The sequence below is a fragment of the Balaenoptera ricei genome, chromosome 19 (assembly GCF_028023285.1).
Source record: "Balaenoptera ricei isolate mBalRic1 chromosome 19, mBalRic1.hap2, whole genome shotgun sequence".
Lineage (NCBI taxonomy): Eukaryota > Metazoa > Chordata > Mammalia > Artiodactyla > Balaenopteridae > Balaenoptera > Balaenoptera ricei.
Genome location: NC_082657.1, coordinates 50338392 through 50354020, shown reverse-complemented (window position 1 = coordinate 50354020; position 15629 = coordinate 50338392). Strand labels below are relative to the sequence as shown.

At 55.4% G+C, this 15629-nt stretch overlaps 1 protein-coding gene across 3 annotated transcripts in view; it reads right to left on the bottom strand.

Annotated features, from left to right (window-relative positions):
* The window catches only part of VAC14 (VAC14 component of PIKFYVE complex), a 98116-nt gene that overhangs the window by 58239 nt on the left and 24248 nt on the right, over positions 1-15629 (bottom strand). For all 3 annotated transcript variants that reach the window (XM_059904046.1, XM_059904043.1, XM_059904044.1), the window contains exons 11-12: positions 8671-8815; positions 8379-8444 (exon numbers count right to left, since the gene is read on the bottom strand). In XM_059904046.1, the coding sequence (XP_059760029.1) occupies positions 8379-8444; positions 8671-8815 (211 nt within the window). The remainder of the gene's footprint in view (positions 1-8378; positions 8445-8670; positions 8816-15629) is intronic.

Sequence of the window (15629 nt, the reverse complement as noted above, 5' to 3'; positions counted from 1 at the left end):
GCCCAGGGTAAGACGGTTCGCAACCAGCTCCCCTTTGTGGACTCCCTCCTGTGCCGCCCAGCCCTACTTTGGGAAAGCAAACCTCCCCTTCATCCGCCCTTCTCGGTCCACCCTCGCCTTCACCTGGAGCCCCCTGCCCAACCCAGGTGCTCCAGTTACGGTGCAGCTCTGGCTCCTCACTTGCCCACCAGTGGAGGGAATCCAGACAGAGATAAAGACTGAAAACCCTCCTGGCACACAAATCTGCCTTCCTAGAGCAGGTGATGGCGGCTGATGGCGGGTACTGTGGGTCCCCCCTTACCTGAGGGAGGCTGATGTGGGGCAGTGAAAGCACACAGCGCAGAGGTATGGAAAGATGAGAGCAGCAGGCCTCCCCACAGGCTCAGTTCTGGGACTGAGACCACGCGCCCCTCTCCCCTGCCCCCTCCACGGCAATCGTCTGCCGTCAAGGGCTCACTGCAGAAGACCTCCCAGGACCTCTAGCGCTGACAGCCGGTGCCTCTGCTGGGTCTGGGGGCCTGGGGCCACCTGTCCCTGTGGCCTGTGACTAGAGGCCTGTGTCTCTGCCTTGCTGGCCACAGCTTTTCTCCCTGCTCTTTACTTCCCCTCCTCTCATTTTCTCTCCAAAGCCCCCAACGGAAGCTGCAGGGTCAGCCCCAGGGAGAGCTGAGTGGACCAGCCCCCGGAAGGCTGAAGCAGGGGAGGGTCCACACCTTCCTTGTTCCGGCTGTCTGTGCTGTGGCCCAGCTCATCTCTCCATGTGAGGTGGGCTCTCGGCGAGAGGAACCAAGTTCTTGGCCCCTGACATCTCACCCCTTGGTTCTCCGGGCTGGCATCTGACCTGATCGTGTGATCTGACTATAAAGAAATCTTCGGAACTGAAGTGGGGGGCGGGTGGTGGAGGGGTTGTTTTTGTTTGTTTTGGAGAGTGGATGGAATGAAAATTGGAGTGAAATAAAAACTGAGGCAAGGATATGAGAAGGAAAAACAAGCCCCATTCTTACGGAAGACTGTCCACTTTTGAGCAGGCCGCATTAGTATTCCAGGCAGTGGAGTCAGGACCACACAAAGTCAGAGCTGGAAGGGACTAACACGATCCAGTCCAACCTCATTTTAGGGAGGGAAACGGAGGTGAGGAGATGCCGTGGACTTGCCTGGTCCCACGGGGAGAGGGGGCAGCGTGGAGCCGAGGCCTGTCCTCCTGTCTTCACCCGGGCTGCTTCCACACTGCCCCTCAGCCATCCCCGCCACTGGTCCATTCCTTCTGGATGGGGCCCTGGGTGGGTGGGTGACCAGCCCCGGGGCAGCCCGATGGGGCAGGTCAAAGTCAAGTGCATCCAGACTGAAGAATAAAGCACACCCTATCCCAGAGGCACTCCCTCTGTGCAGCAAGGTCAGACCTCCTGTGGGGTTTTAGATGTTCTGGAATCAGACAGAGCTGATTTCCAGTTCTGGCTCCTGGCAGTGTGACCTTGGGCAAGTTATCCTCCTCCCGCCTGAATTTCCTCTTATGTCAAACTGGGGATAATGAAAATCACTCCAAGATGACCAGGCAGATTCCTTAAGGCAACAGATGCAATGCACTCTGACCAGTGCAACTACCCCATAAACTGGTTTCTGCCTCTCCTTCTCCCAGACACGTGGCGTCCGGCACACAGCAACCACCACGGTTTCCAAAGGATGCCAGCGCTGGGGGCGTTAGACAGGCTATCACTGGCTCTCTAAGCTGCTGTCAATTACAGGGGCCTCTAAAGTGGCAGCCCTCATTTCTGGGGCAGACACTGAGGGATGGCCAATTTCCAACAGAAGGCCCTCCTTCCCGAGGGCAGGAGAGCACAGCCCGTCATGCTGGAACGTGAGTCAGAAGAGGAACCCATGGGGACTGGCGCCTCCCCACCACCCTCAGGGCACAGCTCTTGGGTTTGGGGCCTCCCCCAATGCGGAAGGCTCTGTTGCCACCAACTAAATCCCTTTACAGCAGAGAGATGAATCCCTGGGCCCAACTGGCCGACCCGCCAGACCATAGTGACAAGGGCTCCTGGAGAGAGGAAAAGTTGAGGGAGTGCTTCCGTGGACCGGGTGGGATGAGGGATGGAGAGGGAAAGGGACATGATGGGACAGCAGGGCTGCTGCTCCCCGAGGCAGAAGAAGCCAAAGGCAGCCTCGCCCCAAGTCTGTGCCGGGGCACTGGGCTCAGGCCGCCAGTCAGGAGCAGCACCGCCCACAGTCACCGCACAGCCCCAGAGCCGCTCTGCTCATCCCTGATACCGGCCTCGGCCCGTTTCTCTTTGGGGCGACTCAGTGTAGCCCCGCAGAGCTCTCTCTTTTGAGAGATTTGAGAACCTCTCCCGCTCCATTTCTCCTGGGATCTGGACCATGAAAACAAATGAAATCCTCTCCCCGTCCCCCAAAGCCCACCACCCTCAAATATAGTCGTGTCTGTTCCCTGGTAACACCCCTGCTGGTGAGGGTCCGAGCGCCCCGACACAGAGTGGGTTGATGGGCCGAGTCTCGTACCAGAGAGAAGAGCTGACGGCCCCCCTTCCCTCAGGACTCAGCAGAGGGCGGGGCAGCTCTTGCGCTCCCGCCCACAGGTCTGGACACTTCTGAGATGCACCATGGGGTAGAGGACAGGGAAGGAGCTGGGCTACTCTGGACTGGGGTACATCACTGCTCCCATGGGGGACTTTAAGTACCTTTGTCAGATGCCCCCAGATCACTTCTTAGACCCGTCTAGCTATCCCCCCACTATTCCCGCCTCCTAGTCATGGCTGTATGTCCCACTGGGTGCGAAAGCCAGACCACACTCTGCATGCAGTTAATGGATTCCGGAGTTAGAAACTACCACTGCCGTGAGTAATGCCCTCACTAACCTACCTTCCAAATTTTCTAGAATTTGAACACATAAGCCATAAACTCCCATCCACAATTTCTCTTCATAGTTACTTTGCAACTAGGGGAGGGGAAAGAGGGGGGACTTCTCCTGGACTGAGAATGTCTGCTCTAAGGTGTTAAGGACACCCCAGCTCCGAGATGCTGAGAAGCCTCTGGGAGGCTGCCTCTGGTGGCCCCAGCAGGTGTGCCCCTCTGGATCTCAATGGAATCAGCAAGAAGCTGTGGCAGTGAGAGGCCCCAGTGCAGGTCCTCTGCTGCTGATGCCATTTTTCCTCCTTTCCTTGGACCCGGGGCAGCCAGCTGGGAGCCCCTCCACCGGCGACACTGCAACACAGCCCACTGACGACGGGCTCCCCACTCTGGGCAGTGCTATCTCAGGGGTGCTGGGGGGCTGATAGAGGGGGAGAAAGCACAGGATGGGGTACCAGTCCTGCTGCCCACTGTCTTCCTCTTGGTTTTTCTGTGACCTGGAAATGGACGATGAACCCCCAACAGCCCCACCTACTCTGGCCATCTGCAAAGGGCCTGTGTGGTCCTAGAGACAGGCAGGGAAACAGGACAGAGACCTGCTTCCATTCCGGCTTTTGCTGCTGAAACTGAGGCAGGAAGGACATGGGGCAAACATGGAGCCCATCTTCCTGATTTCAGTGCGTGTCTCTGCCATTTTCACAGAAATTATAACCAGCGTCGGAGCTAACGTTTACGTGTTTACATGTGCTGCGTCCTGTGCTGAGCATTTGACATTCTCGATCTCATTTAATCCTCACAACAACCTGGGTGGGTGGTTCCACCATTACTTTCAGTTTTCAGATAAGAAAAGCGGGCTCAGAGAGGCTATGTAATTTGCTCAAGGGCAACCAACTTTTTTTATTTTTTGGCCCCGCCATGCAGCATGGGGGATCTTAGTTCCTGACTAGGGATAGAACCCGTGCCCCCTACGGTGGAAGCGCGGAGTCCTAACCACTGGACTGCCAGCGAATCCCCCAACCAACTATTAAGTGGCAGAGCCAGGACCAGACTCCTGGACAGCCTGGCCACCGGGCTGCACTGTCACTCGGGAAAAAAAATATTACCGGAAAGGAATGCCCCTCAAAGTCACAACAAAATTTTAAATACTGAAAGTAAACTTCATAATGAATACGACCTACAAAAAGGACCTCGAAGCTTTACAAGATGACCCAAATGGGGACAGGCCCTGCTCCTGGGCAGAAGAGTTCAACAGAGCGAAATGCCAATTTCCCCCTAAAGAACGTGGGGTGATGCCCAGGTTGTTAGGAAGGGCCAGGATCAGATCAGGAGCTTTGCTCTGCCCCTTTAAACAGTGGTCTACGAGGCATGTGCAGACAGCACTGGCCCTTTGCGCAGGTTGGAGCCGTTAGGCTCTTGCCCGTGGTCCATGGTGAGGAGGGGTTAGAGCTCCTGCGATTCAAGCTCAGGTCTGGTGGCTGGCTGTCTGGGACGCTACGTTCCCTTGGAGGGGCACCAGACATCCTCCCAGGTCTCTTCTGAGACTGAGACTTCTTATTTTTAATTCTACATGTTTCTTTCTTTAAAATAGATTTTATTTTTTTGAGAAGTTTTAGGTTCACAGCAGTATGGAGCAGAAGGTACAGAGATTTCCCACGTACCTCCTGCCCCTGCACGCGCACAGCCCCCCCCCCCCTTATCAGTCTTCCTCACCACGGCACAGCATCTGTTACACTCGATGAACCTACGCTGACACATGGTTATCCCCTGAAGTCCATAGCTGACATGAGGGTCCACTCATGGGGTTGTACATTCTGTGGGTTTGGACACATGTATAGTGACACATACCCACCATTACCCCCTGAGGATTTTTTTTTTTTTTTTTGGGCTGTGCCGCATGGCATCTTAGTTCCCTGACCAGGGATCGAACCCACAGCCCCTGCAGTGGAAGCGAGGAGTCTTAGCCACTGGACTGCCAGGGAAGTCCTCCCCCCACCCGCTGAGGAGGATTTTAAATTCCGGTTAGGAGGCAGTTGTGCTTGAGAGTAAGATGAGGATGAGGAATCACGGAGCCATCCCCTCCCCCCACCCCCCTGCAACTGAGCCAGCCGCACCATCAGGAACATGGAGAAGACCTGTCCTCTGCGGGCTCACGGGCAGAGCCCGCCCCGGCAGCTGCAGGCTCGGGAGGCAGCCGACAACTGGCATCTTCCGGGCAGGGGAAGAAGCAGCCCCGCCTCCCACCAGGGTCCAGCAGGAAGCTCTGTGCACGTGCCACGCATTCTGCACTGTTGAATCGGGGTTGCATTTTCGCTTAAAAACAAGTCATTGGATCTCCAGCTAATGGGAGGATTTCTACTCCAGTGCCAAGAATATTAATTTGACACCTGCAAATTCTTTCTGACAAAAGGGATTTTCAGATAAAGTCTGCAAGAAGCAGGCGGTACTGAGGAAACAGCCGCTTATCCTGAATAAGGAAAAGCAGAGACAACCTGAGGATGCCAGATGGGTGTGGACTACCAAGCTGTCACTGGAGCGGGGGGAAGGGGAGGCGGACAGAGAAACAATGGCACACAAGACACCCCAGTGAGGCCACGTGCCAAGGGGACTGTGGAACATGATGGTGGGGGGCAGAGCTAGGTCTCTGAGGCTCTGCCCCTCCCTGTGCCCAGCTCTTGCATCATTAACACCTGGGTACACTCTGTCCCCCGGGGGCCAGTGGCTCTCACCAAGGGTGATGGGCACATGGGTGTATCACAATCATCCTGGGAGAGAAAAACACTTGCAACATACATGATAAATGGAATGTCCCCGATATAAAAAGAGCTACTGTAGATCAATAAGAAAAGTGGACAAAGGGTCAGGGGGTTGAGGGAGAACTTTTTCAGAATTCACATACCCCTCTCCACACCAGACTGAGAGAACTCTTCTCAAGAACTTGTGGAACAAGAGAAAAAGGCATATGGGGATGACGATACGACTAAACATGAGCTGGGGTTCTGATGTGGGCGGTCAGGGCCACAGGTGGTGAAACACAGGCATGGTGGTTAAGCGACTAAGAGGACGGGGTTTGGAGTCAAACAGATCCGGTTCTGAGTTTGGCTCCACCACTCCATGGCTGTGTGCAGCTTAACCTCACCTCCCTCGGCCGTGTTTTCTGAACTGCAAAATGGAAATGATAACAGTATTTCCCCCACAGAACTGTTGAACTTTCTCTAGATACAACAGCTAAGGGGTCTTAGCACAGTTCCTGGCACTGTAACGACCTCACACAAGTCAGCTGTTACAAAGGGGCTAACCTGTGCCTTGAGGCCCCAGGCTGGATGTACGGCCCTGCGCAGGGTGGGCCACAGTTAAATTCCATCGGCGAGGGGGCTCTGTGAAGCCCTCCCTAGGAAGGGGCCTCTCCCCACCAATCTGACTGTGGTCCAACTTGACTGGATGGCCTTTCAGGGTCTTGCACCCCAGGGAGCTCCAATCTGAGATCAGGGCTGTGCCTGATCCCAGGAAATACTGGGAAATTCTCACAGACAGCACTTCCTAGATACCCTGGAAAGGAAGCTCACTCCAGGAGAAGAGGGACTTTGTCTTGTTCATGGCTGTATTTCCACTGCCAAGTACACTGTACCCCCTCAAGGTCACCAGATTCGGCAGGGGCCATTTGGGACGTGATTCTGGTGAAGAACCAGGATGCAGCAAAATCACAACTCGCCACTGATACTGAGGTCCCTAAATCCCTCCCCCGGAGAGACGGGAAAGCAGGGACGTTCACGGCTGTTCCAGGAGCACCCTCTCGCCTCACCCCCCTCCGGTCACTGTCCCCAGGAGCAGCTGCAATCCTCTCCCCACCGCAGGCCCACAAGACGAGCCCCAAAGCCCCACAACATCTGGCACTTCAGCAAATCGAGCTCCCACAGCCGCAACCTGAACAGAGCCGTTTCACGGACTGCGTCTCCTCCGGCTCCCTTCAAATGCACACGCACGCAAAGACCAATCGCGAGCAAAGAAGGCTGGATGGGCTTAAACAACTCCATTTAAAGGACTGAAAACTCAGCTGCTTCCACTGCAGTCCTCGAGAAGGAACCAATCAGCAAAGCTATTCTCTCCCTTTTTGTATTGAAATGAGGGCCGTGACTGTGCAGTGAGTCAGTCCTAACTCAGGCAGAACTGGGCCATGTCCACCTGGGCCTCGCACTGCCGCGGTGGTGGGGGAAAGAGAGGGGGTTGGCGTGTGTGTGCACACGCGGTGTGTGGTGGACAGGCAGGAGGGGACACGGGCAGACTCCCAGACCACCCGCTTTGGGTTTTCTGGAAGTGCAGAGACCCTGAGAGGACCCAGAGGTGGACACCTGCCTGTCTGCATCTCTCTTCAGCTCAGGTTCAGGGAAGCAAAGTCAGGCTGCAGGACAGCTGCCCTGGGCTCCACACAAGCCTGGTACCAGCCCGGGAAGGACCGAGGTGCCTCCTGCCACGGGAAGTCATGAGCCACGTCCCTCTCCCTCTTTCTCCCACCGCTCCAGCCCGTCTGCTCTTGGTTCCCGCTGGGCAGCTGGGAGGTCTGCAGGTGCGCGTGAGCCTGCTGCCCGGAGCCCCGAGGAGGGAAGAAGAGGGGAGGAGAGGGGCGGGTCAAGGTGCGGGCCGCCAGCGGCCAACCCACAGCCTGGAGCCGGTACTGGCGGAGGGAAGGGATGCTACCCTGGCAAATGGCAACACCCAACTGCAAATCCTGTCCCTTGGCTGGGAAGCAGGGGCGTCCTGGTGAGGAAGTCCACGGAACAGAACGCTGCCGGGAATGGCGTGGGGAGAGGCGTGCGGCTGGAGGAGCCCCTCCCCCACATGGCTGGATGCAGGGTCCTGCTCCCCCTGCCCCACTCTGAGGCCCCCCCACTTGGGGTTACTCCTGCTGCCTGGGACGGGGCCAGCCTCTCCCTTTAACTTTTGGTGACCCCAACAAACGCAAAGCTTCAGGGTCCGATTTCAAACTAGAGGTCAAAATGGAGTCCAGCTGAAATGAATCACAACTGACGCTCCCTCAGTGCTTAGCGGGTGCCCAGCACAGCACCCGGCATTTTTCGTGGGTCATTTCGTTCTCACAACCCCGTGTGCTGTCACTACCCGCCGGACAGAGAAGGAAACAGGTGCGGAGCCGGGCAGTGACTTGCCCAAGTTTGGGCAGCCAGGCGGGCTGGACCTTGCCCTTGGGCTCCCCATCACCACTCTCCACGGCCTTCCAGGGACAAGGAGCTCCCCGCCGGACTGGTTTCCTCGCCAGTGCCCTGACCCAGCGCGGTCTTCAGAAGGGCCCACAAAGAAAGAGTCCTTATTCCCAAAGCTGAGGGCAGTAAACAGCTTTTCCCTTAATGGATGCACCTCACCAGGTAGGAGGAATAGGGTGATTTTAGGGGTGTTGATTTACGAGAACAACAACAACACAATGAGCAGCCCTCAGCTACACAATCCCATCAAAAAGAGAGGCTGGCAGCCAGGGCACAGAGGAAGGGGCACTGGTGACCTACCTCGTCGGATTCATCTGATAGCGTCTGGAGTAGGATAGGGAAGAGGCTGTCTGTGTGCCGGAACATCTGGAGAGCAGGGAAGCAGGGACCCACATGAGCGCCCCCACTGCAGGGACCACCTCCCACACCCCCCTCAAGACACCGAGGGCTCCTCAGGCATCTGCCACTTCTCTCCTGGTCAGGGTTTCTCCAGAACTGCAACGACCAAAATCCTACCAAGCACAGGCAGGCCCTCAAAAACCACCCAGAGGCAGCCCCCTGGCTTGGAGGGCTGAGGGGCCCAGGGGCTCACCTTCCGGGGGGTCTTGATGTAGAGGTGGTAGAGCCACTTGAGGACAGCGATCCTGGTCATCATCCCGATAGCCATGTCGCTGAGGTGGCAGTTCAGCACCTGCACAATCCCGTCGAGGTGGAGGGTGACCGGGGCCCTCTCAGTGCTGTGGGTGAGACCAGGAAGGAGCCCGGTTGAAGCCCATCAGGCCCTTTCCCCTAGAGCTGCGGCCGCACCCTGGCCCCGCACACTGAGGAACGCACGCTCAGCCCGCTGTCCCGGGACAGTGGCAGATGGCACACACCGCGCAAAGCGCGCAGAGGGCTTCTCTCCCTCCGCTCCCCTCCTCCCTCTCCAAGGTGGGAGCTCCGACAACCACGTCTGGGGAGGAAAGCATTCTCCTGGGCAGCCACCCGCTTCCGCTTCCCCTTGTCCTCTTTCCAGCGCTAGCAGGCTTGTACCGGAGAAAACCTCTCTGATGTCAATCAGCTCTGCCCTAGCAGACCTCATGGTTGAAAGGCTGTTCAGCGCCCTCAGGGCATTACGTCCAGACCCTTTGTTGATAAAACAAAACCATCACGTCCAGAGAGTCCAGGGGATGGCCCTGGTAACACCCCTTAAATCCAACAGGTCCTTCACCAGGCACCCAAAGAACACTTCTCCCGTGAGGACAGGGATCGTGGCTCTTCACCTCGTCACATTCCAGGGCACTCAGCACCACGTTTGGCCTGGTTGAGAGGCCTTGAGAGTTGCCTGTGAAGCTGTAACATTCTTGTTTGAGTCGGGGAAGAGGTGACACAGCCTCAGCCTACAGAATGGAGCTTGTTCAGAATGCCTTTGCTCCAGTGGGGCACAGGCTCCCCGCTTCCCTGGCCCAAAGCCTTGCTGGTCTCCAGGCAGAGAAAAGTCCCGCCAAGCAGCCCCGGGAAGGTTGGGTGCTGCTGGGACACTGACACTTAGCCCTCTGCCCAAAGCACGGTGTCCAGGCATTGGCCAGGGTTGTCAGGGATGGGGATGGCAAGGACAGAGGGCCTTAGGATGTCAGTGAGGGGCTCCTTTCCCCTCCGATGCGGGACACTATCGCTCGCCTGTACAAAACGGCCTTTCCCTTTCGTGGTATTTCCAGGCTGCTCAATTATTCATTTGCATCAGGAACTCGATGCCTGTGCTTTCCCAATTCGCCTGCAGACTTCCTGAAGCTCATTTGAAGTGAATTCCTAAAGGGCATGATCTCAGCTCTGTTAAGTGCTAAACGGAACTGCTGTTTAATATAGTTTGATGATTCCCCATGGTGCTCGTTTCGGGGGTGCAAGTGGGCACTTTTATCCTCTGGTGGTTAGAGGCGCTGGGCGTGTGAGTGACACGGCCCAGCAGACCTGAGCCTCTGGGTGGGGCTGCCACTGAGATTTCCCCAAGAACCATATGTCTGAAAGTTCTGGGGTCTTCTGAGGATATTCAAGCATCTGGGTTCTTTGGTAGCCTAAGACAGATGGGGAAACTCCCTCACAGACAGACAAGTCCAGGGTGGCAAATGCAGCCTCCTGGACAATCTCTTAATCTCTCTCACACTCACGGTCCAACAGAAACATAATGCGAGTCACATATAGAATTTTATGTTTTTTGGTTTTATATTAAAAAGTAGAAAGAAAACAGGTGAAATTAATTTTAATGATATATTGTAATTAACCCAATATACCCCAAATGTCACTTCAACACAGAATCAATATAAATATCAATATATAGATTAGTAATAAAGCACATTATATTCTTTTTATGTCCAGAGTCTTTTAACCCCAGCATGTCTTTCACGCCTTCAGCACCCTCAGCTCAGACGGACCACGGCGCACACGCTGGGCAGCACGTGTGACAGGCTCTGCAGTGGCAGGCTGGCAGGCCATCCCAGGGCTTCCCAGGCATTTTCTTTTCTTCTCTGACAATTTCCTAGACACTCCTCTCCCTCCTCCGATGGCCAGGATTTACTGTCTAATCTCCAAGTTCCTCTTTTCCCCATTGCACTGGCCTCCTACTGGGCTCCTTCTGGGGTGCTCTGTAAGCTCCTCTCCTTGGGTGGGCAGAAACCCATGGCTGGAGACACTTCAGAGGTCTACCTGCAGCCCAAGGCCTTAACAAAGCGAGCTAGGGAAGCAGTGGGGAACGAACGGAAGCCCCTTCCCCGCCTGCTCTTTCCTGACCCCGTGAACCCAAGGTCTGCAGTGAGTCCCTTTCCACAGCAGGAGCTGCCACGTGGGGCCCAGGGTGCTATGAGTGCCCCAAGTCTGGCAGGTCGCTGCCACATTCTTAGCTGAAACAGCCCTCAGGAGGGAGGCCTGGGGGGCTCAGGGCTGCACTGATCTAGCACAGCTGTGTCCTGCTGGTGGGGAGGAAGGCAGTGCCAAACCCAGCTCCCCCATCCACGCTGCAGTTCAGGCCCAGTGGGGTGTATGAACCTTGCTGGGGTAGGGGAGACATGATGACACACGGCTCTGATAACAGTGATGACGGCGATGGTGCTCAAAACGATGATAACTCATGTTCTGGATAAATACTCTGTGCCAGGCATCATGCTGAGCTCTGTACCTGCACAGCCGCATTTACTTCCCTCAAGGGCCCTATGCCTGCAGCGATGTTGTTCCCATTCTGGAGACGAGGGAATCAGAGCACAGAGACATTAAGCAACCTCTCCACGTTACACAGCTGGGGAGCGGCGGAGCTGGCAATCTGAACGCGAGCATCCGAGCCCAGAGTGGCCTCCCCCACCACATGGCACTGGCTCCTAATGGGCCGCACTCTAGAGAGTCCACGGCAACAACATTTCCGCGCAAGAGAGGACACTGGGGAAGCCTGGTGCTGATCCTTGTTGCGGGGGGCGCTCCAAATCCAAGTGGCCCAAATAGGATCCCAAGATGCCAAGGCTAGACAGTCGCTCGGCCAGCCAGGCTCCTTAACTCACAGTGGTCCCGAGATGCTCCTGGCCAGCTAAGCATCTCTACTGAGGGCAGAAATCGATGCCCGTTATGGCATCTCCCACAGGTGGCACTGTGTTGGGGCCAAATAACAAAGGAAGGATTTCATGGAGCCGGTGTGTAAACTGGCAGCACTCTGTGTGCTAACAGTCTCCGTCTTTCCCCATAGCAGCCCTCCCCAGACACGGGTACCTTTGGACTGATGGTGTGAGGCAGGGGTCAGCTTCAAACAACCAAGAACTTCATGGCTGAAAAAGGCCCCGTGGTTCACATAAACCATGCACAGATGCACAGATGATCAAAGTCCTTTGATGCACAGATGAGACAGTATGGGACCTGTCCGAGGCCATGAGGCATGGAGAACTCACTCCCTCAGCTGGAGATGCTCTCCCTGGTCCCACTTTCCCTTGGCTGGCTGGAGGTGAAGGCCATGGGAAGCAGGCATAGCCCAGGGCACCAGGGAAAGGGAGGATAGATGATCCTGCCCGCCTATGAGGGGGCAGCTCTCAGCTGCTACGCCAGGTGGGTCGGCTGCTGTGTGCTGGGCTCCGCACGTGCTCTGTGGGAAGCCGGGACTCTGGAACCCAGGCCCCTCCTAGAGCAGGCACGCCGCACCCTGTGCTCAGCTCCTGAGCTGCTGGGCTGCAGCCGGAGGTGCGTTCCCTCTGCCCTGGCTTACCTTACCCAGAAAGAACAGAACGGAGCTCACTCACAGTTTAAAACACATTTCTGCACCGGTTCCAAAAAGTCTAGACTAGTCACTCTTGAGGGCTTTTGAGTTATTTCAAGGTGTCTCCAAAACTCCATTTTCACGGAGCGCTTTCTCATAAAGCATCTCATAATGAAGGTCTTACAAGTATATGTACTACGACTTCTAAATGAATGGCGCTACTGTGGCTATTAAAATATCGATTTATTGAATACGGCTTCTGATACTTCTAATACCTCGTGATAAAATCCAGCGCTTCTCTCTGGGAAGCAGCACTTTATTTCTGTAATGTCTAACCTTTGATGGCACTCATGTGTTACAGCTCTAATCAAATTAGAACAAAGGTAAATCTAAAAGGGAACTGTTGCTGAATTCAAAGTTGTTTTTTTATAAAAGATCTTTACTAATTCTTTCAATCAGCAGGTGCTATAAGTTGGGAAGCACTGATTTCTAGATCTTTCTGCTTGCCTTATGCAGCCAGCTATACCAGAAGACCTGTACTAAATGTCCCCGATGACATTGGTCCTCAGTGAGGCCCAGGGCTTCAGAGTAGAAGCTTGTGCCCATGGCAACGCCTGTCTGGGGCTCCTGTATCAGGTCACAGGCCAACATGCAAAGCTCCTGCAACTCTCCAGCTGTGACTAATGAAGCTCAAATGCGTGGGCCTGGGGGTCAGACAGACCTACTAGCCTGAATTCCAAGCTGGTCACTAGTTAGCTGAGCAACTTTGGGCAGGAAGTTAACCTCTCTGGGCCTGTTTCCTCACTTGTAAAATGGGAATAATGACAAGGTTCTTGTAATAATAATTGTAGCTGAAGTGTGTCAAGTGCCTTCTGTGGGCTAGGCACCATTCTGTGCTCTTCACATGCTTTAACTCATTTAAGCTCCACACCACTATGGGGTGAGCAGATCATCACACCCAGTTTACAGATGAGGAAACGGAGGCAGGGAGAGGTTACGCTGCTTGCCCAGGGCCCCACCGCCAGGCATGGTGAAGTCAGGATGTGCACTCAGGCAGTGGGATTCCACAGCTCAGAGGATTCACGGGGATGAAGAACGTGCCTGGTGCACATAGCAGCGTTAGACAGGGAGAGAAGGAAGGGGAGGGACCGGGAGAAAGAGGCGTAGACTATTCTTCCTTAACCCTTCCCTCAGCTGCAAGCACACTGCCTCCGTCCCTCTTCCCCTGCCTTCCCAGGAAGTCCGGTTTCCAGCTCCGTGTGCATTTCTCATGCTCCTGGAGGGTGGAGGAACCCAGCCTCCGGTACCTGGAGCCCTTCCTCACGACAATGACCTCGTAGCCCCTGCTCATTCAGATGGCTCTCTCCTGTGGCTACTGTTCACCCGGGGCCGCGAGGGGCTTTCCCAGCATCTTGGGACAGAGGGGACATGAGGAGGGAGAAGAGGCTTATGCTCTTGGGTTGGCAGTTACTCTCCTTGTGTTTAGGTCCAAGTGAGGATTTAAAGATTAAAAAAAAAAAGTCTGGGGTGCAAGGATTGGCTTCGAGGAGATCCCTGAACCCCTGAAAGTGTATTCAGAGTTTTGTGCATAAGGGAGAGGGCCCAGAGCTTTCATCAGATTGAGTGTCACCTCGCTGACAGTGTTCTGCCAGGGCGGGATGCTTCTCTGCCATGGGAGGGGACCCCAGTTGGGCCGCTGCCCTAGGCTGGCCTGAACTTCATAAAAGCGGCACCCGTGGGCAGTGCCCTGGGCGAGCGGCGCTTCTGGAAAACCACAGGGTGGGTTATGTTTCTCGGTGTCCCTGGAAGATGCCATCTTGCCCAAGCTCAGTCCCCCTCTGGCAGCACCAACTGGCGGAAGTACGCACCCCACCCTCCTGTCCTCAGCTGCCGTCTCCAGTGGGTGGGGGGCCGGGCTCAGGTTCCACGACTCTGAAGGCCGCCCTCCTCTCTGGCATAGCTAGTGACTCAGATCGGCAGCTGCCGCGAGGAAACCTCCGTTTGAGGGAAACAAAGCACTAGATAATTTGTTCTCGTTTGGTTTTTTAATTTCAAAGATAGGACTGGTGTTTGCTGCTGAATGACGGGTATAAATCAAGGCACTGGTTCCAGCCAGGTGGTTCCCGGCTGCAGCACAGGAACCAAGGCCTCCTTTAGGCAAACAGACCACCGCCTCCCAAGGGAGGCAGCGGAGTCGTGCCCGCCTCCACAGGGCGGTCAGTTATGTCTGGTCTCTGCTCCTCCTGGACCTCCCCAACCCCCAGGGAGCATGGTCATCCCCTCCCTGTGGCCTAGGTTAGTGACAAGTCTGCAACAGGCCCTTCTCTTGCCAGTTTTGGCCCCCTCCCTCACCGATCCTCCCCGGCGCTGCCAGAGGGGCTTCTAAACCACAGGTCTGCCCCCCTCACTCCCAGGACCTTCAGAACTAAATCGATTCCTCTACAGAACAGGCCAGTCCTCCTGCATCTCCATCCAGACCTCTCCCCCGAGTTCTGGAATCCAATATCCAAACCTGCTTCCTTAACCGCTCCTGGGGGACGATGAAAGTAGCGAGGAAAATAGTACTTGGACTAAAACTAAGGCCAGCAAGTGAAGAAAAACAACAAAATCTGTATTCGTTTTAAATTTGTACCAAGGTTTCTTACTGAATACTAGAAAAACAACAGAAGTGTCTTATACCTTTGCTCAGAGCCGCCTTGAACCCAGCTCTCGATGGGCCCGCTCACACACCCGTTCCTCCTTCCGCCCCAGCTTGGGAAATGATACCAGGATGCCCTGATCTGGCTCAAGCCCCAAATCTAGAAGTTCTTCTTTCCCTCATTTTCCTCCTCTCACGCCATCCCATCCCTCGGCAAATCCTGTCAATTCTACCTTCAAAACAGATCTCAAATCTGTCAACTTCCTCCATATTCTGCCGCCTCTTCAGTCTGAGCCTCTGTCCCGTCTGACTGGGATGCGGCGGTGGCCCCCTGACCGGTCTGCACCCACCCGAGTCCCTCCTAAATCCATTCTCCACACAACAGCCCCGACCTCCTGTCCCTCCTCAGCCCTGAGTGGAGGTAACGCTACTACTGACCCCATGGGATTTAAACATCAGCAAAACCTAATGACGCAACACAAAGCGTTGGGCACAGCCGGGCCCCGGAAGGCCTCCCCGAGCGTTCGTGGCTGTCAGCCAGTGTTCCAGCGAGCCTCAGCGGGGGCGCCAGCGCTTGCCCCCAACACCGTCTGAGCCCCCAGCAAAACCATCACTACCCTTTCCAGGTACTTCCTGCTTACTTCTCTGCCTCCCCACTGGAGAACCTCAAGATCAGGGACCACATTCAGGGGCTGTATCTTTATCTTGG